At 50.7% G+C, this 25,944-nt stretch overlaps 1 protein-coding gene across 2 annotated transcripts in view; it reads right to left on the minus strand.

Moving 5' to 3' along the window:
* TBC1D2 (TBC1 domain family member 2) overlaps window positions 1–23,499 on the minus strand; it is a 45,097-nt gene extending 21,598 nt beyond the window's left edge. Inside the window, exons 1-5 of one of the 2 annotated variants that reach the window (XM_037035899.1) lie at window positions 22,946–23,499; window positions 19,495–19,636; window positions 13,143–13,290; window positions 8,074–8,207; window positions 4,441–4,637 (exon numbers count right to left, since the gene is read on the minus strand). In XM_037035899.1, the coding sequence (XP_036891794.1) occupies window positions 4,441–4,637; window positions 8,074–8,207; window positions 13,143–13,290; window positions 19,495–19,636; window positions 22,946–23,320 (996 nt within the window). In that variant the 5' untranslated portion in view covers window positions 23,321–23,499. The remainder of the gene's footprint in view (window positions 1–4,440; window positions 4,638–8,073; window positions 8,208–13,142; window positions 13,291–19,494; window positions 19,637–22,945) is intronic. The other variant, XM_037035900.1, reaches the window with a different exon arrangement.
* Window positions 23,500–25,944: the final 2,445 nt, after the last annotated feature.

Raw genomic sequence — 25,944 nt, forward strand, 5'->3', positions numbered from 1 at the left:
CTCCCCACCAAGCGAGGCCGAAAGGCTGGTGCAAGTAAACGACAGAGAGCAACAGTCCTCGGTTCAAACCTGGGTGGAGCATGTGACTCATTCACGAGGAAACTCGAGGTCTGCTTGGCTCCCGATGCCTTTGAGGCTCCAACCTCCCTAGTAGGTGTGAGGATTCATTCAGGGCCAGGATCCGATTGTCAGAAGCAGGCAGACTAGCTGCCAGCCCCATGCGAACCTCCTCGGACCTCATGAACCTTGTAGAGAGGGTCTTAGGCCCTTGCTGTGCTCCATGCCAGCCTCCTCTGGAAAAACACAGTTTCCTGGAAACACATTAACTGTGTCTATGCCAGAGCATTTAAATAAATGGATCAGCTGGGATGGGGTTATTTGCTAAGAACATTCTGTTTGGAGAACAGCCCCAAATCATGATTTTATATGAAAAGTTATTGACAAGACCAAATGAGCATGTGCCTTCTGAAATCTGGGTACTATTCCTTCTCTGCTTCTCTCTTCCATCTGGCCTCTCTCATGCACCCACTCAGTGCCGAGCCCTGGGCCAGCTGCTGGGGCCCAGGGAGGGACTGGTCACAGTTCCCACCTTCCACAACCACGAAGGCGAAGGCGGGTGGGAGTGAAGGTGAACCACTGGAACAGAGCAGTTTCCTTCGACAGAGGGAAGCGAGGGTGTTTGTGGGGGCTCCGAGCAGAGAGCAGTGACTTCTGCCTGGAGTGGCGCCGGGGAAGATCAGCACCTTCTGCAGAAAGGCAATCAGTTTAAACTGAAGACTGGGGAGGGCCAGAGCTGGCCAGGCAGCAGGCGGGAGGCAGGGCTGGGAGGGCTCACCAGATAACCATGGGACCCACAGGAAGGAAGCCCCAGACAACCAACCAAAGCCGCAGAGGAAGGAAGAGTGGGCAAGGAGCTGCGGGAGTCCTCGGGGTGTCGCAGGGAGTGGTGGAGGGTGGTTGCACACCACACCAGGAAGAAATCCCTTCCCAGGGCCCTGCAGAGAGAGATTAACACTGATAACAGACAAGTCTGACCACTCTGGTTCGGCTGGGATATGGAAACCACCTGGTTAGCTGCCTGGTGAGAAAACCATCGGCCACCAACGCTCAGAGTTGCCTGAGGTGCAGAATCAGGTGGGAATTCCGCCCCACCACCACTACCACCCTGGGAGAGTCAGCTCTGAAGCCTATGCCATTATATACAGCTGTCTTCCCCGTTCCACATCTGGCTCTCAAAACCCAGGGCCACACGCCAGCCCTGAAGGCTCTCCTCTCCATCAGTGAGACAGGGGGAAAAGAAGAGGGTGGGTGAGCGGGACCAGAGTAAGAAGCATAAAAGGTGGAGTGGGGATAAATCATGGATTCAGAAAACCTGGAGGCTAGAAGGCCCCGGGAGACCTGGCCCAGCCACTTTGCTCTCACAGGGGACGACTGAAGCCCAAGAAAGGAGAGAGAAGGACAAAAGGGACCTGGCAGGGCCCCTGCAGGGGAAAATGTGCCATCAGAGTGCTCCCGACCCCTAGTCCAGAATCCCTCACTTCGCCATGATGTAGAGTTAATGGATTTTGCATCGAAGTGTTTCAATTTCTTTAAAAATGGAAATAAGCCACATTCATAGCATTATTTCCGATACCCAAGAGATGTGAACAACCCAGTTGTCCGCTGAAGGTAAACAGGTAAAACGTGGCACACGCACACACACTCACGGGGGAATATTACTCATCCTTGAAAAGAAAGGAAATCCTACCACGCTCAACACATGGATGAATCTTGAGGACGTTATGCTATGTGAAATAAGCCAGTCACAGCAGTGCATGTACACACCTTGTAGAAATATTAAGGACAAAAAAAGGAACTTGTGATACCTGTCTTTGCATTGTAAAAAATAATATAAAAGGAGCCACTCCTGTGAGTGCACTCTGAAGTCACTCCTGTGAGCGGCGGGGGTGTACTCTGAACTCCCTGGCTCGGGTTCCAGGGAAAGAATAGGCTGCACTTGAACCCCACTGAGTTTCCTCAACAAACTACATGGCTTTGCCGAGTAATCCTGAGTGAACTACTCTGGCCCCAGAGGGCCCCAGGCCAGGCCCGGGAGGAGTCCCTCTTTCCCAGCAGCCGACAGATGGTGAACATCCCCATAAACAACAGCCTTCCGTCTGCCGGAGCAGACGGCCCTCAGGGCGGTGCAGTTCAGTCAACTCTGAGGGCCGGAGTCCCGGGGCCAAGCAGCCGTCTGGTACTCTCTCCTGGGGTCCACATCTCTTGTGGGGCCAGCACAGCAAGGCCTGGGATAGAAAATGGTTTAATGGGTATCAGAGTCGCCCTGTGGTTTAATGTGACACCAGGGAGGCACAGAGAGTCCGTGCCATTTCTGCTAAGGAGAAGGTGCATCTGGTCCGGGGCTATACCCTGAGACCCTGGAGGAGGCGGCCTATGGTGAGGGTCCTGAGCCTGGAGGGCAGACCAGGGCCCTCCGTGGCATCCGACAGAGCCCGAGACACAGATTCTTATAGGATCGTGAAAGCTTATTGGCAGGGGCCCCCCGGCTGGCTGAGCCAGAATGCCCATGTCCACCTGCAGGCTGTGGTAGAAACACAGTGCCTCCCCATGGAATCGCCCCTGGAGGGGCATCTTGGAGATGGGGGTGCAGGACATCCAGGGGGCTGTTTCCCAGCTGAACTTGGAGGGTCAGATGGGGAGTTGCTCTCCAAGCGGTGGATCTGAGTGGCCAGGACTCGGCATCCCAAGGTGGTGCCAGCCTCCTCCACCCCTCTGGCCCAAGAGCCAGTCTCCTTCTCTCCTCCCCGTCTTTGGTTTTGGTATCTGGGCTGCAGGTGAAACCTGGGAGTGGGTAGGGCTGGGGCACCGCCTTCCCCACGTGGAAGGAAGACCTGCTCTCCGTGCATCACTGCTCTGCCCCACAAGAACTCACTTCCTGGAGGCCTGCATGGGCTCACCTGTGTTTCCAGAATGCCCCAGGAGAGTTCTTTTCAGAGCCCCTCAAGGGGGTGCATCATCCCTTCTAAGACAGGAAGGAATCAACAAAAAGGGCAAATAATCAGTCTGAATCTTCTGGGCAACTGCTGGGGGCCAGGCACCAGGCTGTGTGAATGTGGACAAGGCCTCTGCAGGAAACATGGTTACAGCTCCATTCACAGAGAGGAAACTGAGGCTGTAGAGGTTAAGAAACTTGCTCGGGGCTAGAACTGGGGTCTGCAGCATCTTGTTTAGAGGCTTGTGCTCTGAATTACCCACTAGACTGAAGCGCAATAGTGAGATGGGTCAGAGAGTGTGCAACTCCACTCACATCGGGTCACAAGCTAAACCACAAGACCCTCTTGAGGACAGGACTGGGGCTGGCTGGAAGGTGAGCCAGCGAGCAAGTCGAGTCTTTAATGCTTTAACAGCTTCCTCTTCACATTCTCACTCTGACTGTTGGGAAGTTGCCCACAGCCTGGGCAGCCCTGGCTCATCTCTGTGACCTGGCCCTCCTTCACTGAAGCGCGGTGTGCTCTCCGGGGCTGCAGCACAGTCGGGGGCCAGCCTACACGAAAGCTTGGTCTCCTGGGGCCCCGCTATTCCATGTGACAGTTGACAATGTCTTAGAAGGAAAGGCCAAGTCAAGGGAGGTTGCCCACATTTCCTAGAAGGAAGGGGGAGATACGGGGAAAGGAGAATCGGTGTTTACACTCCAGGTTTCTTTTCCTGTCCAGGTTTGGGTACAGTACAAGCTGTACTGGTCCAGGGAGCAGGCAGCTGCTCCAGCTAAAGAGAGCCCGCCGCCCAGCGCTGCAAGCCACCTTTGCCTCCCTGCCACGTGGCCCTTGCTGCCTCATGAGGCCACCCTGGATGAGAACACCATTTACCTCTGGGTTGTAGGAGTTTTAATGCCTTTCGTTTCTGTGTATGTGCGTGATCAGTTTTCTACAATACCCATGTAACCCTTTTTTTTAAACTGCTAAAATTAACTTGTCTATTAAGCCCAAATCTTCCTCCCTGTTACTGTCCCCCTATTGGGCCCGACTCAGTCCCAGGATGTGAGAACTGTCTGCTTTCTCTGTCCTGTGACAGGTCCTAAGGGATCTGCGCCCAGTTACCAGCTGCCAGGCCAAAGATCCCCTCCCCACCCAGTTCCTTCGGCGGCCCCTCCCAGAACCCTGCATCCATATGACCCTCCCCCGAATACTGTTCCTCTTCAGGTGTGGGGTCAGACCAGGCACAGTCCTTCCGGAGGGGTCTGAGAGGCCATCATTACAGTAGGTCCCGGAGACCCTGCCCTCGGAGGCTTCCTTGTCCCCTGGTTTGACTGACAGCATGGCCCTGAGTCATCAACGGCACAGCATCTTCAACCACCCACAGTTTGGCTGGGAAGGACTACCGACCGGCCTATCCCCTGAGGGGTCTCCTGGAGTCTGGGGCCTCTCTGGGGCCAGAGCTCACCTTCTGAGACTTTAACTCCTTGGTAAGCATCAGAACCTGCTGCTCCAAGGCCAAGGCTTTCTCCTGGGCAGTGCGGTTCCGCGTGAGTCCTTCAGCGAAGAGTGGGAAGGTGCTGTTCTGGCGCTTGGCTTTTTGAATGAGATTGGCGGTCAGAGAGGGTTTGGGTGCAGGCTTCAGAGAATCCGCTGGATCTTTCCCTGACCAAGGGGAGAAACACAGGTTATGACCAGGGGCCCTGGCAGTTCTCAAACTTGAGCTTGCTGCAGAGGGCTTGGGAAAATGCGGATTGTGGGATCCTGCTCCCTGAGCTGTTCCTGCAATAGGCTTGGGGCGATGCTTGAGAATTTGCATTTCTAAAACACCCCTAGGTAATGCTGATGCAGCCCATATAGGGCTGGAGGAAATAAAAATTATTTACACTGTGCTGGCCGAATTGTTCAGCCCATCCTCTGAACTCTGCCTGCCCCCAGCTTCTGGACCCCAACCTGCACGGGCTGTGTCGGCCAGGTGGTCAGCCTCCCCGCACTAGGCCCTGACAGAAGGTCTTATTTATTTTGTCAGGATGTCACTTCTACCCTCTGAGCCATTTTCAAAGTACACAGACATGTCTTGACAGGAACATGGACTATATCTGCACTCTGCATTGTCGCCCCAGAGAGTAGCTCAAACTCTTGTTTAATTCTTACTATCAGCTAAGTTAGGGGGGACTTCCACAGCTGATTGCCTCAAGGCTGCAAAGTCCTTTAAGAATCCCCTCTGCAGCCAGCATCAGGCACCAACGGCCCAGAGCTGAATCTAGTGCACGGTCTGCTGCTATAAAGGTGTTAGAGGGACACAGCCACACCTGCCCGTTTGTGCGCTGTCTGTGCTGGTTCCACTCCACACGGGCAGAACTAAGTTCGTCAGCGGAGACCACATGGCCCACAAGGCCTCTTATAGTCACTATCTGCTCTTTCTGAAACCCTCTGCTCACCAGTGCCAAACTTCATTCTTAAATCCAACATCAGAGAGTCACTCACTCAGGCCACTGTGTCCTGCCTGTCCCCCAACTTTGCTTTAGGGCTCTGCCATCAGTCTGCAAACAGGAACATTTAACAACCTGATTATATGGTCAAAGGACCTTGAGAATTGTGTTTACACGGCACATATACATCAGGCTGATGTGGCTCGTACAGGACTGCACGAAACAGACAGAATTTCTCCTCGGCCCTCAGCATCAGCAAAGGGCTTTCTCCTTCCAAGAAAGTATATGTGTATCTTCCTGCACCAGAAGCAACACCAGAAGCAATCTAACCACCTGCATCTCCCTCTTTGCTGTGGCTGCTGAGATGCTCAGAGCCACACCTGCTGCCTACCCTTAGCTATTCAGAGGGACCTTATCTAAATTTCTAACGCTAATTACTCATTTGCTTTCCCCAGATATGTATTTTAAGAAGTATCCCCAGACTAAGGTGTTAAAAATAAGGATGTGGAATGGGACCCCAGGGGAGGGGACAGGTAGGGTTCGGAAAATACACCGAGTGACTCAGCATCTTTGTTCTGGGGATCAGGCGAAGAGCCAAACAGCCTTGAAGAGATAAAGAACTGCCCTGACTGGTGTGGCTCACTTGGCTGGGCATCATTCTGCAAAGTGAAAGGTCGCTGTTTCAATTCCCAGTCAGGGCATAGGCCTGGGCTGTGGGTTCATCCCTGGTCGGGGCTCCCCAGTCAGGGCGTGTACGAAAGGCAACCAACTGATATTTCTCTCCTTCTCTTTCTCCCTCCTTTCCCTTCTCTCTAAAAGTAAATTTAAAAAAAGAAAAAGAAAAAACCAACCAACCAAACAAACAAAAAACTACTGCAGCAGGTGACAGGAACCAGAAACTCCCTGAACGTGCTAGGTAGAAGAACAGAATGGTCTTGTTCCGAATCTAAAAGGAATCCGTGAAGCGGAGAACAAAGCAGCCCGCAGAGCTCGGTGGAATGCAATGCCTTGTCTTTCGGCCAAGGACTCTGGGAGAATCAGACTCCAGGCCGCTCAGCCCTGCAGCCCTGCTGACCTCTGACACACTGCTGTCCACCAGTCCCGAGGGCAGGCAGGGCAGGGATCACTGTGCTCCGTTCACCGCTGGAGAAAACGAGACCTCGGACAGCGTTTCCCAGCCAGCGCCCCAGGATTTCGTGGGAGTGCTGACTCAGAGGGGCTGAGCGTAGGTGACCAAGGGGAGCCCAGACTCCCACCCCTGGCTCAACTCAGCTTTTATATGCTTTGTACCTTAGATTTTGTGTGGCATTTAGGTTTCATGGAAATAAGGATGTAGTTCTAACAATCACCGATTTAGAAAATGAGGCTTCAGGCTACAATATGGGGCGCAGTGCTTGGCCTGAACCCCAGCTCCGTCACTGGGGGTGCGACCGTGAGCCAGTCACTCCACTTGCCTGTCCTTGGTTCCTTCGTCTACTAAATGAGAGCAGCCACAGTATCTATCGCTTAGGTGGTTGTATCAATTCAACAGGTTAATGCAGGTAAAGGGCTTAGTGCACATGGTTGAAACTTTAAGCCAGTCAGAAAGGACCATCTATTGTATGACTCCACTCATATAAACTCTCTAGAACAGGCAAATCTGCAGAGACAGAGAAAGAAGGTCAGTGGTTGCCCAGAGGTGGCGGGAGGTGGAGATCGGGATTGATGGCTGAGGGAAGTGTGGGTTTTTGTGGGCTGGGTAGAGGGCTATTACCCTAAATATTCCAGAATCGATGATGGTGATGGTTGCATTGTAACTCTGTGAATATACTGAAAGTCACCGAGCTGTATACTTCAAATGGGTGAATTGTATGGTGTGGGAATTATATCCTAATACAACTGGTACCACCCCCCAAAGCGCACAGAGTAGCCCTGGCACAAAGCAGCTGCTATATGGAAGTGCCAGTTTCACCATTATTGTTGATTCGATACAGTATCCATCTTTTCCTGAACTGTGTTTGTGATCTGCGGGGTCTCCCCTGGCACCGCTCCAAGGCACGCTTTTCCTCCAGTCACTTCTGCGTGGCCCAGGGGTCCTCTCTGCTGTAAGAAAGCCCCCACGAGGCTGCCTCAGCCAGCTTTCTCCCGAGCACCTCTAAGTTCAAATGTGTTCTAAGGGCACCAATGCTACTTTCAAGAAAGCCACCCTCCTTGCAACGGTGCGGGCCAGTCACATTTTGTGAAAGAAACAATAACATGCTATGTCGTGGCTGGGGTGGATCAGGCAGAGCTGACGGATTTTAATCACCCCAGAAAAGGCACCTTTATATCCTTACCCTATAAATGAAAAAGAGAGAGTAAGACAGTGAGTGAGGTTTCCCTTTATTACTCCAAGAACCATGGCTAAGAGTTTTAGTTTGAGAAGATGAAAAGAGTTCTGGAGTGGATGGTGGAGATGTTTGCAGAAGAATGGGAATGTGCTAATGTCCCTGAACTGTATGCACACCTAAAACTGGTCAAACTTCACATTATGTATACTTCACAACCACAACAACGCAACAGCAACAATAATAAAAAATCACTGCTACTAGCCCCATTAACCCAGGAGCAATCACCCGGAGAGTTCCACGGCTGACATACAAACGCACACTTGGTCTTTGAAGGCAGCTCAGACCGGGGCAGAGGCTCACCTGGGGTGCTGGGGTCGGGGGGTGAGGGCGGCTCCTCCTTCTGGGGCTCCCTGCTCTGTGGCGAATCTTCCCCTGGAGGTCCGTGGCCTGCTCCTTGGGCCTGTCTGTTGCCCCGGATGTTGCACATTGTGTTTCTGAAGGAAAGGAGAGAAGCGTGAGGCCAAGAGCCCCGCCATTCTGAGCCTGTCCTCCCCTGTGCCTGCCCCCAGTCATGGCCTAATCAGTCTGCTAGGCCCCTGGCACCTTGTGTGGCGCACCCCACCCGAGCCGCTCCTGATCCCCCTCACCCCTCTCTTCCATTAGTTCATTGGACTTAATCACCTCCCACAACACTGCTCATAAGCAATATAAGCTTCATGGCCCTGCCCCGACCCCGCTGCTGGAGCGTAAGCTCCGTTAGGGCAGGATGTCTGCCTGTTTTGCTCACTGAAGTACTCTGGGCGCCTAGAACAGTGCCTGAAATATAGAGGGCCCTTCTACATGTGTGTTGGATGGATTTTGAATGGACTTGCCAAACTGACTTTCCTAAAACCTTCATCTGGTCTTGTAACTCCCTGGCTCAGAGACCATCAGTGGCTCCCTACTTCTGCTGAGAAGTTCCTGACATCTCCTGGGATCCTCCTCCTCCGCTTTCGTCTGCTCTGCGCCGTTGTCTATGAAGCCTCCACTGGTCACCCTGCAGGCTCCAAGGAGCTCACTGCACTTTGTGAAAGGGCCACCCTGTGACCAAGTAAGTCCTTGTCTGGGCTGAATAATGATGGCTTTTCTCCATGAACTGGGTGCTAACCTACCTGCATGTCTGCTGGCACCTGCACCTGGCATCTGCACTGCAAACCCAGTGCAGGTGCCCAGAATGCAAGCTCAATAGTACATGTTTGGTTTGCAGGAAGAAACTAGGGAGCACCAAATGCTGGCCGAGGACCAGGGACCACAGGGAAATTCATAATGAGTCAGATGAGAATTTATTTTCCCTTTGCAAAGATATACAAGTAGACATATTCCAAAATTAGTAACAAGGAAAATGATGAAAGGAGCTCAGTAGGTGAGTGTCTTTCAAACTACAATAAACCATTGGCAGACTGTAAAACCAGGTCAGTATCACAACCGGCATTTAAACAGACGGAACACAGGAGAATGCAGCCCACTGAAAGAGGGTTGATATTTTGTGGCAGGCATCTGTGTGTTCGCTGTGCTCTCGGTTGACAGCGAGAAAGCGCTGCACTGGGAAGTCATTCATTCAAGAGCAGCAGCAGCGTGGGCAGAGGAGGATGTGAGAGATTGCAGACCTGTGACAGCACCTTGGCTTTGCCACATCTCACTGATGCACAGTGTGTGCTTCTAGCAATATGGGGGACAAATTACTGTGAAAACCCATATCCCCAAACACCTGGGTGCTACACAAATACAAAACATCTCTCACAAATACTCAGCTGAATTCCCAGGAAAGTAAGAGAAACCCTTAAGTGCCAAACATGAAAAAGGGGGTAAAAATTCAAGTGGAAACCCAAGAGGAAGATGACTGGGTAGATTACCATTCAGCAAATAACATGCACAGCTTGGAGATAATTTAAAAAATACATTATTGCTAAAAAATGCCAAGCCTGCTGAAAATTTGGTGCTGATAGGCTTCCTCAATGCAGGGTTACCACAAAGCTTTAATTTGTAAAGAAATGCACTGTCTGCGAAGTGTAACAAAACACAGTATGCCAGCATTCACTTCCCCCCCACCCACGGGAGTAGAGCACCTTCCCATCCCCCTCGTGACATTGGGTGTGGCCCCATGACTTGCTTTGGCCAAAGCAATGCCAGCAGATGTGATGTAAACACAGGCTTGAGGAACGTGCCTCAGGTAGCTGCTGGTCCGTAGAGGATGAGAAATACACGGCCTAGAACTAGGTCTCACCAATTGCTTAGAGTCATGACCAAGGGAACCTAGCCTCTATCAGCTGAACCCAGATGGGTGCAAAATAAATGCTTATCACATGACATTGAATTCTGAAGTGTTTGTTTGCAGCATTATTGTTGTGAGAGTTGACTAGGATATAGGATGTGTCCAGGAATCAACTGTTTTGGTTTTTTTACATTGAGATATCAAAGACAAATAACATATTTGCTTCAGGTACACAACATCTTACATATATGTATGTGATCACCCCAATACGTTAACACCCATCACCACACGCAGCTACAATTTATGTGTGTATGTGTATGCATGAGATCAGGGATCATCTACTGATACTGAAAACCTAGGGCCTTGGTTGCAAGGGAAGAAAAAAAACAAGGTCAGGACCCACACAAAGGGTAGGACTGAAGCTGAAATTTTACACAAAGCTGGGACCCCTGAAAATCCATACCCTTTGTGAAGAGATGGGCTAGAAAAAACAGGTCTGCTGGCGAAATTAACAAAGGGAAATTCTAGGCAAAGGCTCTGGGTATTCAGGGTGATCCTGGCCTTAGAGAATGAATTGGAAAGTGTGCCCTCCTTTTTGAAGAGAAAAGTTTGTGAAGAATTGGTATCAATTATTCATTAAATGTTTTGTAGAATTCACCAGGGAAGTTATCTGGTCCTAGGTGTTGTTTTCCTTTTGTTTATTTTTGTGGGTAGTCTTTTGATTCCTAATTCAATCTCTTTACATGTTACAGGTCTGCCTGAATTTCCTATTTCTTCTCGAGTCAGTGTTAGCAATTTGCGCCTTCCCAGGAATCTGAGCATTGCATCCGAGTCATCTAACGTGTTGGCATGTAACTGCTCACAGTGTTCCCTCACAACCCTTAGTATTTGTATAGGGTTGGCAGTATCGTCCCGTCTGGTGCTCTTGACTTCAGTCATTGAGTCTTATACCTTTTCTTGGTCTCTTTAGCTAAAGGCTTGTCAATTTTGTTTTGTTTTTTTTTTCAAAGAATCAGGTCCGAAAGGCCTGGTCACATGAAGGTAGTGGTCATAAGGGCTTGTTCTGGAAAGAAAACCTTGGGCAAGCCATTTATCCTCTCTGAGCCTGGGTTCCCCCATCTGCAGTGGGGATGAGGAACATAGTCAGGACAAACAATGAGGCCCTTCATGGGCCAGGCTCTAAGCTGAACACTAGCAATACAACCCGTTTAGGCCTCACACACATGCATTCAGTGCATTTAATCCTCACAGCAGCCCAATGGAGTAAGTACCATTACACCTCCAGGGTACAGAGAGGAGAGCTGAGGTTCAGAAGGGATAAGCGACCAAAGCCACGAAGCTGGTAAGTAGTAGGACAGAGCTGGGTATCCGACTCCATAGGCTGAGAACCTAACTGTTACGACACCACTTCCCGGATTGCCCACATAGCTCAGTGAAACTGTAAAGCACCCAGCACAGTGCTCTCGAAGCTCCCTTACTCTCGTCCCCAGACTATGACCTGGGCTCATGGCAGCCCCAGCTGGAAGCTCCAAGACCAGCCAGGGCAAGGGGGTGCCAGAGACCAGGGCAACCCTGATCTTATCCGGGTCTCCCCAGGACACTGGCAATGCTGCCCTGCATTTTCTGTGGGTTATTGCAAGTGTTAGGAGGGAGGCAACTGACTGACCCCTGCAACTTCCTTCCTTTCTTGGTCTCCGCATGCTGTCTGTTCCACTTCTGGTGTCTGTGGTCTGCATCAGGCAAGGAACACGGCTCACCCTTGGTGAGACCACCCTGGATACAGTTGCAGTGTGTGCTAGCAGATGGCTGGACTTCCCAGGGCCCCTCAAACCTCCCATCAGGCTCCCACTGCACCCAGTTCCCTCCAGCACCTCCCGAGGGAAGATCCCCGGCAGGGCCCCGTCCTTGCCCACTCACACTGGGGGGCTCAACCATGCCCCATACTCCCCTAGTCTCTGTTCCTGCTCAGGTCTCTGTCCTCTGAGTTCCAATTCCCTGCATCCAGTGCCTGTTGGGTGGTTCTACCTCCAGGCCCTAAAGAACGCTCGTCACCTTTTCTCTGAAACCCGTTTCTGTCCAAGGAAGGGCATCACTACCCGCCTAGTTACCCAGGCAAATTTCAACACTGAATGAAGCTGGCAGCGGGAAACTGTGCTGGCGCCACACCGAGCCAAGCGTTTCTAGTTCAAGTTCAGTGGCAATCTCTTCTGCTTCCTATGAGGTCTGGTTAGTCTGAAGTCCTCACAGAAAATATGCACCTGGACATGATCACTATTGGGTACGGTCTGAATTCCGCAAAGCTTCTGTGTAACAGATAATGCAGGGTGGGGCAAAAGCAGGCTTACAGTTGTGAGTATGTGACACGCAGAGTTTTTTCCTGTATTATTTATTATTGGATTATTTTTCATATGAACTGTACACCTACTTTTGCCCCACCGCATATTTATTAAGTACCTACCCACTGCCAAACACAGTTCTCAAGCAGTTTGAGTGCACTGGCCATGTAACCCTGTGCTAATCTTACCAGGCAAGCACTGCTGACCTTTACATTTACTAACAATTAAGTGCAGCACAGAGAAGTCCAACAACTTGCCGTGGAAACCACGGCCAATGACCGGTGGAGCCAAGATACAAACCCAGGCAGTTCGACTCCAATGCCCAGGCCATATCGCTACCTTCTTTTAAACTATTTAAAACCAAACCTGCCAATGGCAAGTTGCACATGTAATACATTATATTAAATAAAACAGTAGCTGAGATGAGGTGGACAGACATTACAGGTTGAAAGGGAATAACATGATGCATTTGACACATGGAGGCATTTATGAAGCCATCGCGTTACATTCAGTAGCATCTCAATCGTGCATGTTATGTGTACAGAAAATGAGGAGGAAAGACATCCACTGAAGGCTAAGAACGCTTGTTTGGGTGACAGGATTATGGGCAACGTTAAATGTGTGCCTTTCAAGATGCTTCTGATTTCCTACCAAGAACACACACTACTTTTTTAAGGTCAGAACACTGAACATAATATTTTAACGAAATGACGGGGTGAACTGAAAATAAAGCCCCTCGCCCCTCCCTAGGCCCATCCCCCTACTGGGAATCACCCCAGGGCACAGCAAGCTCTGAAGAAGGCCAGCCCCTTGGCCAGCCCCTCAGCCCCACTAGCACTTACTGTATTTCCGTCCCCAGGTGCTTGAGGGAGATATTCTGAAGGGCCTGGGGCATGGCGGGGGCTGGCTGCAAGGCGGCGTCTGCACCCACAAGTCCAGGGGGTGTTTTCACGGGGCACAGGAACTCCTGCAGCTCTGCCGCCCCTTGTTCTGTGGAACAAAGAAAGAAGAGGGAAATCACCCAGGGTCACTGCACCGGGAAAGGCAGGCGGGTGCTACGGGCTGAGTTCCAAATGGAGTCAGTGAGAGCGGGCCTTCCCTGTGGGTTAACAGCAGCCACAGAGGCAGGTGGCAGTAAAACGACGCATTTTGCTGCAGCAGCTTTCCCAGAAATCCTTAAAGGTATGCAAACCTGCAAATATATGTGCATGTGAGAATCCACCCTAAAGAAGTTGTGTGAAATGCAAACGAAGCTTTCTGAGCCAGGAGGTTCATCCTGGCACTGTTTAGCCTTGAACTGAAAATAACATAAAGATCTGGGGAATGGTTAAATAAATCATGAAGCCTTCAGACCACGGAATTTACTTAATGACTTAAAGTGATGCTAAGGAAGCCCTGGCTGGTGTAGCTCAATGGATTATGCACTGACCTGCGAACCACAGGGTCACTGGTTTGATTCCCAGGCAGGGCACAAGCCTGGGTTGCGGACCATGTTCCCAGTGGGGGCTATGTAAGAAGCGACCACACACNCTTAAAGGTATGCAAACCTGCAAATATATGTGCATGTGAGAATCCACCCTAAAGAAGTTGTGTGAAATGCAAACGAAGCTTTCTGAGCCAGGAGGTTCATCCTGGCACTGTTTAGCCTTGAACTGAAAATAACATAAAGATCTGGGGAATGGTTAAATAAATCATGAAGCCTTCAGACCACGGAATTTACTTAATGACTTAAAGTGATGCTAAGGAAGCCCTGGCTGGTGTAGCTCAATGGATCAAGCACTGACCTGCGAACCACAGGGTCACTGGTTTGATTCCCAGGCAGGGCACAAGCCTGGGTTGCGGGCCATGTTCCCAGTCGGGGCTATGTAAGAAGCGACCACACACTAATGTTTCTCTCCCTCTCCTCCCTCCCTTCCCCACTGTCTAAAAACAAAATAAATAAAATCTTAAAAAAGAAACGACGCTAAGGAAGAATGCTGAAGAAATGGGGAATGTGCATAGGGACATAATATTAGTTTGAAAAAGCCAGATAAAAAACTGGGGGTATATTATAATCTCCATTGTATAGGAAAAGTCTCAAAGAAATACTGTGCAATCTTAACAGTGGTCAGAATGCATGATGGAATTAGAAGTGAGCAGGCTGCTCATTGTATTTAACATGGTTTACTTTTATGAACATAAAAATAATATATTCATCAAAAACAGATGTATATAAAGAGATTTTTATAACACAGGGATATTTCATGGGCCATAATACTGAGGACAAGAAGGAAAGTGAAGCATGCATTGTTATCCAACTGGAAATACATTTAAATGAAAGGTAGGCGCGAGGTTATAACACAATGTTAACCCGCTGTCTCAGGTGACAGGCTTATGGCTGTTTTTCTGTTTTTCAAATGATCTGCTTCAACAGTGATTGTTTCATACAGTGAGTACTTCAAAGGGGTTAATATTAAGGCAGGTGTCAAGGCGAAGGAAGCATTTGAGGTATAAGACAGAAGAGGTGAAATATTCAGAAGTTAGTTTTCAGTATTACAAAAACTGCAAGAGAACCAAGGCCACTTCGGGGATGGGAGGAGCTGGATCAGGCAGCCCCTGAGGTCTGCAGGGCAGCAGACACCCTTCATCTGAGCCCTCCCACTGAGAGGGTGAAAAGGGCAGAGGAAATGTAGTTTTGCACTACATCCGCAAAGCCATGAAATGCGATGGCAGGGGCCAGGGAGAGTTGTTCATTCTTCTCAGAAATAAACTTTGCAAAATCATTTGTTAATCCTTAAGGGGCTCTTTTCAAATCCAGCAGACTTGGCCACACGAGTCTTTCTTTTGAGCTCTTCCCTTCAGGGCATCTTTAGATGTTCTCCATAGTTTGGGCATCTACCCTGAGGTTTCCAGGTGGTGGGGCTGGAGAAGTGAGACAATCAAAGGCACAGGAAGCGCCGAGCTTCAGGAGCAGGGAAGAAGCGCACACTGCAGTTAGACCGAAGCGGTAGAAGCTGGAGGGCAGGCCAGGCAAAGTGCGGGGAGTTCTGGGAGCTGGAGACAGATGCCTTCCAACTCAAGCCAGGGGAGAGTTCCTGGAGGAAGGGCACCGGAGCTGGACCTGCAGGAGTGAGGGAGGACCCTGCTGTGTGAGTGGCAAGGGGTTCCAGAGCCAGCGTGGAGGATGCCAGGAGGGACCCAGAGGAGAAGGCGCTGGTAAGGACAAATGGGATGCGGGTGGCTAAGAAGGGGTCTCCTCTGGAATGGCAGAGGCCCCTGGGCGCTTCAGCAGGAGCCTGAAAGAACCTGCTGACTAGAATGGGTTTCAGCTGCGGAGGCTGAAGACCTGAGGCCAAACAAACCTCATTTCTGCCGGGAGGGCGCAGTGACCTGGCTGCTCATTTTTTCTCTTTCGGCTTCAGGTTCCACACTTTAAAAAAACTGGAAGGCCTCTACACTCTGTCTCCTTCAGCGTTAAAGTATACGAAAATGTTTTCAAAACCACAAAGCCCCATACTGAGGATGTACATCTGTCCAAGGAGTCTTTGATCCAGACCTTGAACTGACTCAAAATAATTAAGGTTTCCTTGTTTGTCAATACCTCAACCATCTTTATTCTTCCACAGTCAGAACAAACAAAGTTACCGTCCATGATTTTAATGTCCTGGCAAGTACTTCCCTAACTGTCAATGTCTGTTTTCTTTTAACTTCCACCTGTGGCTCTAGATCTATTTTGAGGTCAGACGGAAGTAAGTTTGGGGGGTAAATGTCATCACTGGTTGGTTTCATCAGTGAAACTCATCAGCTCAGAGCAGGTGAGTTCTGCAGCCAAGGCTGCACAGCTGCAAGCCGAGCCATAGGTTTGACCCAGTTCTTCACTTTTCCTTTTTGACAAGCAGACAGTTCCGAGAATAGTGGGGTGCCCAGGAAGGTGCAAGCCCCCCAGGGCAAAGAGATGTCCAAAGGAGAAGAGGCGCAGGATGGAGATGCCACAGTGAGGGTTAGCACTTCCTAGAGGACGTAGATTGACGCAAGACTCTGGCCCATCCGGTCATTTCCCAGCCTGGAGAAATGCCCTCAGTGAGGTGACCACACACATAATTTTCAGCTGCATTTACTTGTCATTCTCCTTCTCCCTGGCCTACAGAGGCTGCCCCATCACCAGGAGGAAGAAATCTCTGCCTAACAAACAGGGCTCAGGCCAGTGGGTCACAGGTTCCCCGGAGGCACATGGACAGACGCCTCCTCAGCCTGAGGACGGGGCTGCGAGTCTGCAGGCTAGGGGTCCATATTTCAGCACCGCTGTTTTCTTTCTGTTTGACCTTGGACAGGTCCCTTGCACTCTTCGGTCTCCTCTTTTGTAAGATGAGAATAACAGTAATTCTCTCAAAAGATCGTTGTGATGATGAGGTAGGTGAGGCGTGTAAAGTGCCAGAGCAGTGTCAGGAAGAGGTGTGCCTCTTTTTATGACCATGCACATTTGTAAAAGTGCTCTGCACAACGTGCTCTACTGTGGCAACGTGTCATTATCAACCTGTTGCCTTCCCCTTGATCTTCCTTGGCTCTAAGAGACCAATGTCTAGGTAAAAAATCAAGTGGAGGTGTGAACTCTTAAAAGCTGTAGAGGACACGCCTCTCGGACGCTCAAGGGCGGTCATGAGACACTCGGTGCAAGACGAAGCGCCTGTGACTCAGAGTCAGACGTGAGTCAGTAGGTTTTCTCTGCCCTGGCAGCCGGCCCCTGCTTCCTCCCAGGAAGGGCAGAGACCGAGAGGTGGGGCGGCCTGCTCCAGACTGCAGTGCAGGGCCTGCCGGTTTGCTCAAGACTCTAAAAGGTCTTTCTGGGTCAGCTGCAGACGGTTTCACAGGGGCCCTGGGTCCAGGAAGACGAGGGCTTGCTGCAGGACAAAAGGCTTCAGAGGAGAAGCCCACATCCCTGCTTCCTGCATCTCCCCAGGGTCCTCCTTGGGAGACTGGTGCGCTGGGCAGCAGGACAAGCACTCCGCTGCCCCCATGCCCACAGCTGGGGCTGGCCCAGAAGAGGCCCACTGAGTGTGCGGGACCAAAGCCACAGAATTCAGGAGTTTGGGAAGGGCTCAGCACACTAGGTGAACCTGTGGGATCCCAAAGCTAGTCTTTTAGATAGCCTGGTCCTGCCCATTTCAAGTCAGGGAGGGTTTCTCATCGCTGTGGCCCAGGACGGATGGGGAGCTGTGTCACCCGCGCTGCGCAGCCAGTGTTGTTTGGCACTCCNGGGGGGGGGGGGGGGGGGGGGGGGGGGGGGGAGTAAAAGCGCAGAAGCAAAAATGACTAAGCCCTTCTCCAAAGAAAGCCCTTTTAAGCATAAAACACCCAGAAAAGGCTCAGGAGAAATTACTGACGATAACTATTAACAACAGAAACCCGCAGTTACTGTAGCAGTAAGAGTGTACACAGACACAGAGCAATATTATGCGGACGGCGCCACATATGAGCACTATGTCCCTGGTGTTATGCTAAAGGCTTTGCATTCCTTTGCTCGTTTAATTATAAAATCCCATGTATTTGCTCACACACTCACTCCACAAATATCCAATGTGCCAGGTATGGCATCAGGTAGTGGGGACACAGGTGACGGACACAGCCCCCACCTTGAGGGCTAGTGGGCAGAGACTGACAAGGACACCCTAATTAGAATACAACGTGACAGGCCTGAGAGTTGTCTGAAAGTGTTGAGGGCTATATAAAGTCCAGCTAACGAAGTCCCAAAAGGCTTCCAAGAGGAGTTGGCAGGAGGAAGAGGTGACACTAAAGCTGGGCCATCAAGAAGCTGCAAGGATTTGCCAGGCAGAGGAGAGAGCAGCCGCCTCTGGTGCTGCTGGAGCATCAAGCACGAGGCAGGCACTGGGGAGCGGGGAGCGGGCAGCGCGCGGAGCAGGGAGGACTGAGCACGCCGCCGAAAAGCTGGGACTGGGCCCGGGACTGGGCCGGGGAAGCCAGGGAAGCCTGTGAGCAGCCAGGGAAGGGGGTGGGTGGGGCTCAGGCTTTCATTTTAGAAAGCTCACTCTGGCTGCAGCGAGGAGGATGGTCGGAGGTGGCAGGCTGGGACACAGGGACACCAGAGAGGAGGCTGCTGTGATTTTCCAGCTGAGAGCTGATACCTGACCCACTACAATGGCAGTGGAGGGGGGCCCGGGTCTGATGTGGAGGCCAGACCTACACATGGGCAGCTGACCTACGTGGCCAGGTCTGGTGTCAGACTGGCCTGGCTACCTGAGATCTGGAAGAATCTGGTTACTGAAGCAGCTGGGTAAGTGGGGAGATTTCCTGAGGGAAGGAGAGCTGGAGAGAAGGGTCAAGGCAGACGAGGTCAGTTCAGGACGTGTAAAACATCTGGGTATGGAGGTCTAGGATGCACTTGGCCACAGTCCTGCCCTCACCCATTCAGCTTCCCTTTTAACTGAGGATGAGGTACCACAGACATGCTACAGGTTTGCCCCGAGACCTCATTTTCCATGCTTCTGCAGGGGCAGCTGTGGGTGGTCTGTCCTGATTCTCAAATCTGCCAATCATATTCCAAGCTTTGGCACAGGACTAGAAGGATGTGATCTCTAGTATTCCTCCTTGCTGGCATGTTCTAGGATTTGGGATTGTGCAACTTGATCTGTGGGCATGTGGGGGTGAAGGATTCTGGCTTATGGGAACACCAGGGATAAAATCACTGGTCTACCCAAATCCCAGCACAAAAGCATTTGTGTAAAGCAGCAGCAACAACAACTGCACTTTCTCATTAACCTACCTCATAGCAACTCTGCGAAAGTTTCGTTTTTTAACACATCCCCATAATGGTCCTCACCATAGCAGCCGACACTTACTGAGCTCTGGCAACGTGCCGGCATTGTGCCAATCCCTTACAGTGAGCAGATTCACTTAATCCTCACCACAACCCTAAGAGGTAGGTGTAATTTCTTATTTACCTCATTTAACTGGGAAGGAAACTGAAGCTCAGAAAGGTTAAGCAACTTGCCTAAGACCACACAAGATTAGGACGTGGACCCAGGCAGCCTGGCCTCAGAACCCGTATTGTAGCCCTCGATGCTACTGTTGTCCTAGCTGATCCCCTAGCTGATCCCCAGTCACGTCCCTGGCTCTCTACGCCTTTAGCAAAGGGCTCCTCCCCCTCACTCCCAACAGCAGGAGCCCTGGTTGTGCACAGGAGGCGAGCCCATTGGGTACCTAGCTCAAGGCGCAGGGCAGGCTCGTTCCCAGCCAGGGCAGCGTCGGGGGCGGCGGGAGGTGCAGGTGGGCTGTTGTGGAACTCCCAGCGCTTCATCTGCAGCTGCTGCAGCCAGTACAGCATCACTTGGTTGGTGGCAGCCTGAGAAGCACAAGGGTTAGTTGGCGAGGCCCTGAGCCCGCAGGGTGACGCTGGGCATGGAACATGGGAAGGTCAAAAGAGGCTTGGTAACTCTCCAGAAAAAAAAATTTCACTGTGGCTGGGTGCCCACTTCAAAACACCACATGCTTCCTGGCCATAGAGAATAACCAGACTCTGGTCTCCCACTTAGAAAGGTTTCTCACCTTTCTGGGCTTCAGTTTCCTCACCTGTACAATGGTGATGATAGCACTCATTTCACAGGGCAGTTGGCTATGAGGAGGAAATGAGGTAAGGAAGATAAAGTGCCCAGCACAGTATCTGACATACAGTCGGTGCTCAAAATGTGCTCACCGGGTAAAGGAATTCAGAGGTGCTAAGAGAGAGAGTAAGAGCTTTGAAATTCTGACCTGGGTGGGGCCCTGGGAACCGTCACTCTCTCTAGCTCTCTGTGTGATGTGTCAAAGGCTCAGCTGACTTTCTGTGGAATGGAGACTCCCTTCCGTTTTGTGGGTACGCTGAAATCACACATATGATTGGGGCCTGGAAAGCTATGCGGGCACTGGAGCAAAGTGGCACCCCAGGCACCCCAACCAGCTAATGGCTGATGCCGGACATTAGTCTCCTAGCACTGGATGGTCCAAATACCTATTCTCACATCCATTAGGTCACCAGGTCCTCCACGAAGGAGCCAGGGCAGGAGCAATCAGTCCCTTCTCCAGATGGAGAAACTAAAGCTCTGAAGTCGCTCAGGCAGGTGGCGTCAGAACTGGTGTCAGAACCTGGGTCTCCCACTTCTTGACTAGGGCTTGGTTGTAGTTTATGGCCAGGAGATGGGGTCTATGTAGAGAAGGCCTGGGGTCGGTGGACACAGAGGCTGGGCAGCTTGCTGGGAGTGGATGGTGAGCTTCACAGAGCTGTTCAGTCAAGGCCACATGAGAATAGCAGCAGGTTATGGGCAACTGGGGCAAGCTCCCCTTTCAAAAGGCTTGCAGGTGTGCAGAAGGCCAGGGGGCTCCAGGAAAGAGGCCCTCGGCCTGTCATGAAGGTATCAAATAAAATAAAACGATGCCCACCAGTCTTCTCTTTCTATATACATTTTCTATATATTTCTCTTCCTATACACATGGCTTCACCATGACCCTGTGCTGACAGCTCCAGCCCATACCCAAACTCACTTCATTAATTCACCAGACAAGTGTGTACTGAGACCCTGCTTACTATATGTGTCAGGGGCTGTGGCAGGCACTGGAGAGTCTGTGGTGAGCCAACACACATGGCCTCTATTGTCTTGGAACTTAAGAGTCTTCCCAGGGGTACATGTACCTGGATGTCCTTGCCTCCTCATTCTGGGTTCACTTCATCAGTGACTGGTCTGACCAGGCCGTCTACTGGTTGCAGGAGCCATCCTGACTCCTTTCTCACATTCTTCCTGCCTCATATCTGTCCCTGCTTAGCTCAACCATCATTTTCTCAGGATCCCCTCCTGCTGGGCTCCCTGACCACCAGCCTTCCCTTCTAATTTGTTCTCTACCCAATAGCCAGACTGAGCATTCTAAACATTCTAATATCACAGTGCTTCTTTGCTTAAAGCTTTCTGAAAATGTCCCACAGCTCACAGGACAACTCACAGATGCCCCTCCCGCCCCCTGGGCCTCTGATCTCCCATTCCATCTCTTGGATCCCTCTGTGCCCCAGGCTCCTGGGGTTTGCCTGGACACTCTGGGCAGCAGCATGTTTTCCTATCTTGGCTCACGGGGCCCTCTTGACCTGAAATAACATTCCCCCTCTTGTCTGCTTATAGAAAACCGATGTCCTCTTTCAAGATTCAGGTGTCACCCCCTCTTCTATGACGCCTTTTCTGTAGGCTCCCCCTGCTCCAACACTGTAGCACTGACCCGTTCTGTCATCACGCTTTTCTGGTGTCTCTATAGAACATTCTACGGTGCAGGCCAATCTCCCTGTCAGTCTTTCTCACCAGACCTGAAGCTGTTTGTGCACCAGGGGTGGGTGTGATTTGGTTCCACACCCCAGTGCTTAGCACGGAGCCAAGCACACACACAGATGAATGGAATAGTAAGACACGTGTCAGAGACTCAGTAGGCAGCATTCAACCTGTGGGAGGAGACACGTGACCCATAAACCACATGACTTCTGAAATGCCGGCCAACCTTGCCCTGGAATGCCTGGTTTCCACTATTTTAGCTGATCCCCTCATTCTGGTCACCAGCCAGGCCTAGCCAGTGCAGGGAAACTGAAGCTGTGGGCTGCATTCAGGGGCCTCAACCAATTTCCAATTGGCTGGAGATAAGGGTTGTTGTGGGGTGGCAGGGGAGGAGATGGGGTAGGTTGGGGAAGGCTGTCTCCTGACCCATTCTTCTCTGATGAGTGTGAATCCTAGAACTTGCAGCTCAATCTTTCCAGTTAAGTTCTGAGACACCACCTCTTGGCAGGAACATTCAGATCTTGGTTCCACCACCACGTGTGTTCATTCAACAAACGTGGACTGGTGTTGGGAGATAATCAGCAGTTTGTAGGTATCTTTAATGTTCCAGATGCTTACATATCTCATTTTAAATCCTCAAACTACCTACTTTCTGAGAGATCCAGTAGCTTGCCCAAGGTCACACAGCTAGTAAGTAGCTGATGTGGAAGTTGAACCCAATCCTGTCTGATTTCAAAGCACATGGCCTTTTCACTGATTAAACAAAATCCACTGAAGGGAAAACAGGTTTAGATAGGCCTTGATGAACAATCTAGACTAATCAGTGAAACCTAAATGTTTACCTCCCAATTCCAGCCAACATTTTCTCAGCATTCGCTCCTCTCCGCCAAAATATCGAGAAAAGTGATTTCGGATCCAGGTCTTGAGAGAGGACTGTTAAGCTCGTATCTTGACTCTAGTTCAGCCCCAAGTAAGAAAGTTAAGGCGGCTGACTGCATTGTCAGACACACCCAAGAGTATAAGTTTTGATGCTGTCTGAGAGGTAGAAAGACTGTGAGATTCCAAGTATGGGCTACGACGCACCCCACTCTCCGGACGCCTGACCTCGAGCCAGTCACCTCATCTCTCTGTCTCAGTTTCTTGATCCCCACTGTGGGGATCCAACACTCCCGCCTCGTTGTGGGAACCCACTGGGAAGTGGATGTGAATGCGCTTCGGAAAGCACAAAAGCCAGGGTACCCAGTGTACATTGGGCGGTCAGGGTCGGTGATCATTATTCCAGTAAATTTACTGTGATAACCTACCGGCGCCCCGCCGTGCCCTGGGCCCCTCATCCCTGCTGAACAAGGAAAAACCGCTTCATTTACCTTCAGTGTAATAACCCGGGTGGGAGTCTTGATTTCGAAAGTCCCCTCCTCGGCGTCTGCCTTGCAGTCAAAGACCGCACCAGAGAGGTCGATGCTGTCCAAGGGATTGGCATCCTGCGCAGTCCGCGAATAATACAGGTGACATTTCCTCTCGTCGTAGAAGAACCAGCGAGATTTCCAGCCCCGGAGGGGGCCCTTACCGCCAAACTTACTTAAGTATCCGCAGAGTTTCTTGGGAGCCGTCTCCAGCGGTCGGGCGCAGCCCTCTGACTCCTCGGGAGGCAAAACCTCCGGGCCCCCGGCCGAGGCGGTAGACTCTCCGGACCCGGGCGCAGAGGAGCTAGACTCCGGGGATTTCTCCTGGGCGCCCTCCATCGCCGCCCTGATCGCGGAGGATTTGGAGATCCGACTGGGAACAACTCTCAGAGACTCAAATGGAAACCTGGTGGAAAGAGATCTCCGCGTGGGGGCGGGGCCAGTGGTGACCGCCTTTCGGAGTGGAGCGGCGAGCTATTGGAGGGAGCCTCACTGACCCAACACCTACTGGGAAGGCTGGCCCCACCCATCGCGACTTCTCCGTAGCCAAGCCACGCCCACGACACACCTTCTGCCGGGTCCTCCTGCCCCCGCCTACTTCCGGCTTTTCTTCCGTTTCAGTCAGCCATCTTTACTAAGGGGCAGCTGGAGGGCGTGAGGAGGGTCTTGGGATGGAGGCGTAGTATCACTGAGCAGAGTTAAGCGGCGAGAGAGAAAGGGGAAGACACATCTGTGATTGACTATACTGCCCTGGTGTAGAAAGATAGTTCTTTCTCCTGCCGTGTGGGCTCCCGCCTTTTCTCCCCAGGTGCCGTGCAGGTGGGCGTCGGAGGGCGCATCGCGCGGCCATTGGCTGAGAAACGCCGGGCTCGCTGGAGCTACTTCCGGTGCCCCTCCGGACCTGGGGCTGGGGGATTCCTCCCGTTTGCCGCTCTCCCGGCGCTGTAGTGTAGTGGAGCCCTGTCCTCTAACCCAGTTCCCATTGACTAGCTTTCCACGCCGGTTGCATAGTATAGGGCGCCCAGGACCCGCTGGTGCTCGGCAGAAACCCACTGCTACTCCTGGGTGGGGTTCGGCTCAGTAAATTTTGTACAAACTAGTAAGTAGTGAGTGTACTTAGGTCGTAACTCGCTCAACTTGCTGCCTCATTCTCCTTTTGTCCTTAACTTTCTTCCCTTCCCTCTAGTCTTAGGTGCGTTCTTTCTTCTGGGCTGTGGAGCCCATTTCTGGACACCCCCTAGCCCTTTCTTAGCCCTTTCCCCTTATCTTACAAATATGTTCGTTGCAGCATTCCTTATTACTTCAAGAATTTGGAAGCAATATAAACGTCCAGAAATCTAAAATTGGCTAAGTACCATGTTTTTCAGACCATAAGACACACCTAAGTTTTAGAGGAAAATAAAAAAAAATTTGAAGCAAAAAATGTAAAATATTTAATAACATAAACAACAATATTTTACCAATGTAAATGTAAACAGAGCTCAACAGCAGCATTGACAGCCCTTACTCCTCCCAAATTTACCTGGTGGGAGGGTGGGAAATGTGTCTTATAGTCTGAAAAGTACAGTAACTGACTAGGTACATTTTGCAGAAGGATGTGAAATGATACTGAAATTGTTAGGTGAAAAATGCAGGCCAGTCCTGGCCCTGTGGCTCAGGGCACATGCCTAGGTTTTAGGTTCCATCCCTTATCAGGGCCCTTAAGGGAGGTCACTCATAAATGTTTCTGTCTTTCTCCCTCCCCTCTCTTTCTCCATCACTTCCTTTCTCCCCCCCCCCTCCATAAGGGGAGGGGAGAGAGACATAAACATTTCTCTCCATCACTTTCCTTCCCTTTCTTCCTCCTCTTTCTCTAACAATATAGAGAAATCAATATAACATCCTTGGGGGGAGGGAGAAAAAAGAGAAAAGAAGGAAGGAAAGGAAAGAAAAAAAAGAAAAAGAAAAGAAAGGGCAGGCCACAAAGCTTGCTATTTGGCTAAAAACAGTATGTGTGAAAGTAAGGTTGGAAAGATGATGTGTAGTATTGGTAGCATTTTCTCTGGGTGATGGGTGTAAGGATAATTTTTATTCTTTTGCTTGTCTATATTTTGCAAGTTAAAAACTTAATATAGTTAAAGTCATTTAAAAATATTGTTTCTGTTTTTTGAATTGCTCCAAAGTTGAATAGAATTCCTTACTTCAACAGTCGTCCCTGGCTGGTGTGGCTCAGTGGATTGAGCACCAGCCTTCAAATCAAGTAGTCACTTGTTCCATTCCTAGTCAGGGCACATGCCTGGGTTGTGGGCTGGGTCCCCAGTAGGGAGTGTGTGAAAGGCAACCACAAATGGATGTTTCTCTCCCTCTCTTACTCCCCCCCTTTCCCTTCTCCAAAAATAAATAAATCTTTAAAACAAGAATGGAAATTATAAACCTTTTTTTGTAAGCCCTATTCCCACAGAAAGCAAGAAAGTCACAAAGAAAAAGATTAAGTAAACAGCTTTTTTAGAAAGAAATACACAGCATCCAGGTCCCTGGCATTGTACATTAAGGACGCAAACTAAAACACTATCATCTTCAGGGTAATGTGGGTTTCTGCATTTTTCCACCCTGTTACAGGTTGAATTGTTTCCCCCCTAACTTTCTATGTTGAAGCCTTAATCCCCAGCACCTCAGAATATGACTGTATTTGGAGATGGGACCTATAAAAAGGTAATTCAGTTAAAACGAGGTCATTAGGGTGGGTCCTATTCCAATCTGGCTGGCCTCCTCGTGAGAAGAGGGGATGAAGACACAGAAGGAAGACCGTGTGAGGACACAGGGAGAGGAGGGCCGTTTACAAACCCAGGAGAGGCCTCAGAAGAATCCAGCCCTGTCGACGCCTTAATCTTGGATTTTGAACTGAGTAAATACATTGCCGTTGTTTAAGCCACCCAATCTGTACTTCATTATGGCAACCCTAGCAAAATAATACCCTAAGCACT

Source organism: Sturnira hondurensis, unplaced genomic scaffold (genome assembly GCF_014824575.4).
Source record: "Sturnira hondurensis isolate 20B ecotype Veracruz unplaced genomic scaffold, ASM1482457v3 Scaffold0022566, whole genome shotgun sequence".
NCBI classification, from domain to species: Eukaryota; Metazoa; Chordata; class Mammalia; order Chiroptera; family Phyllostomidae; genus Sturnira; species Sturnira hondurensis.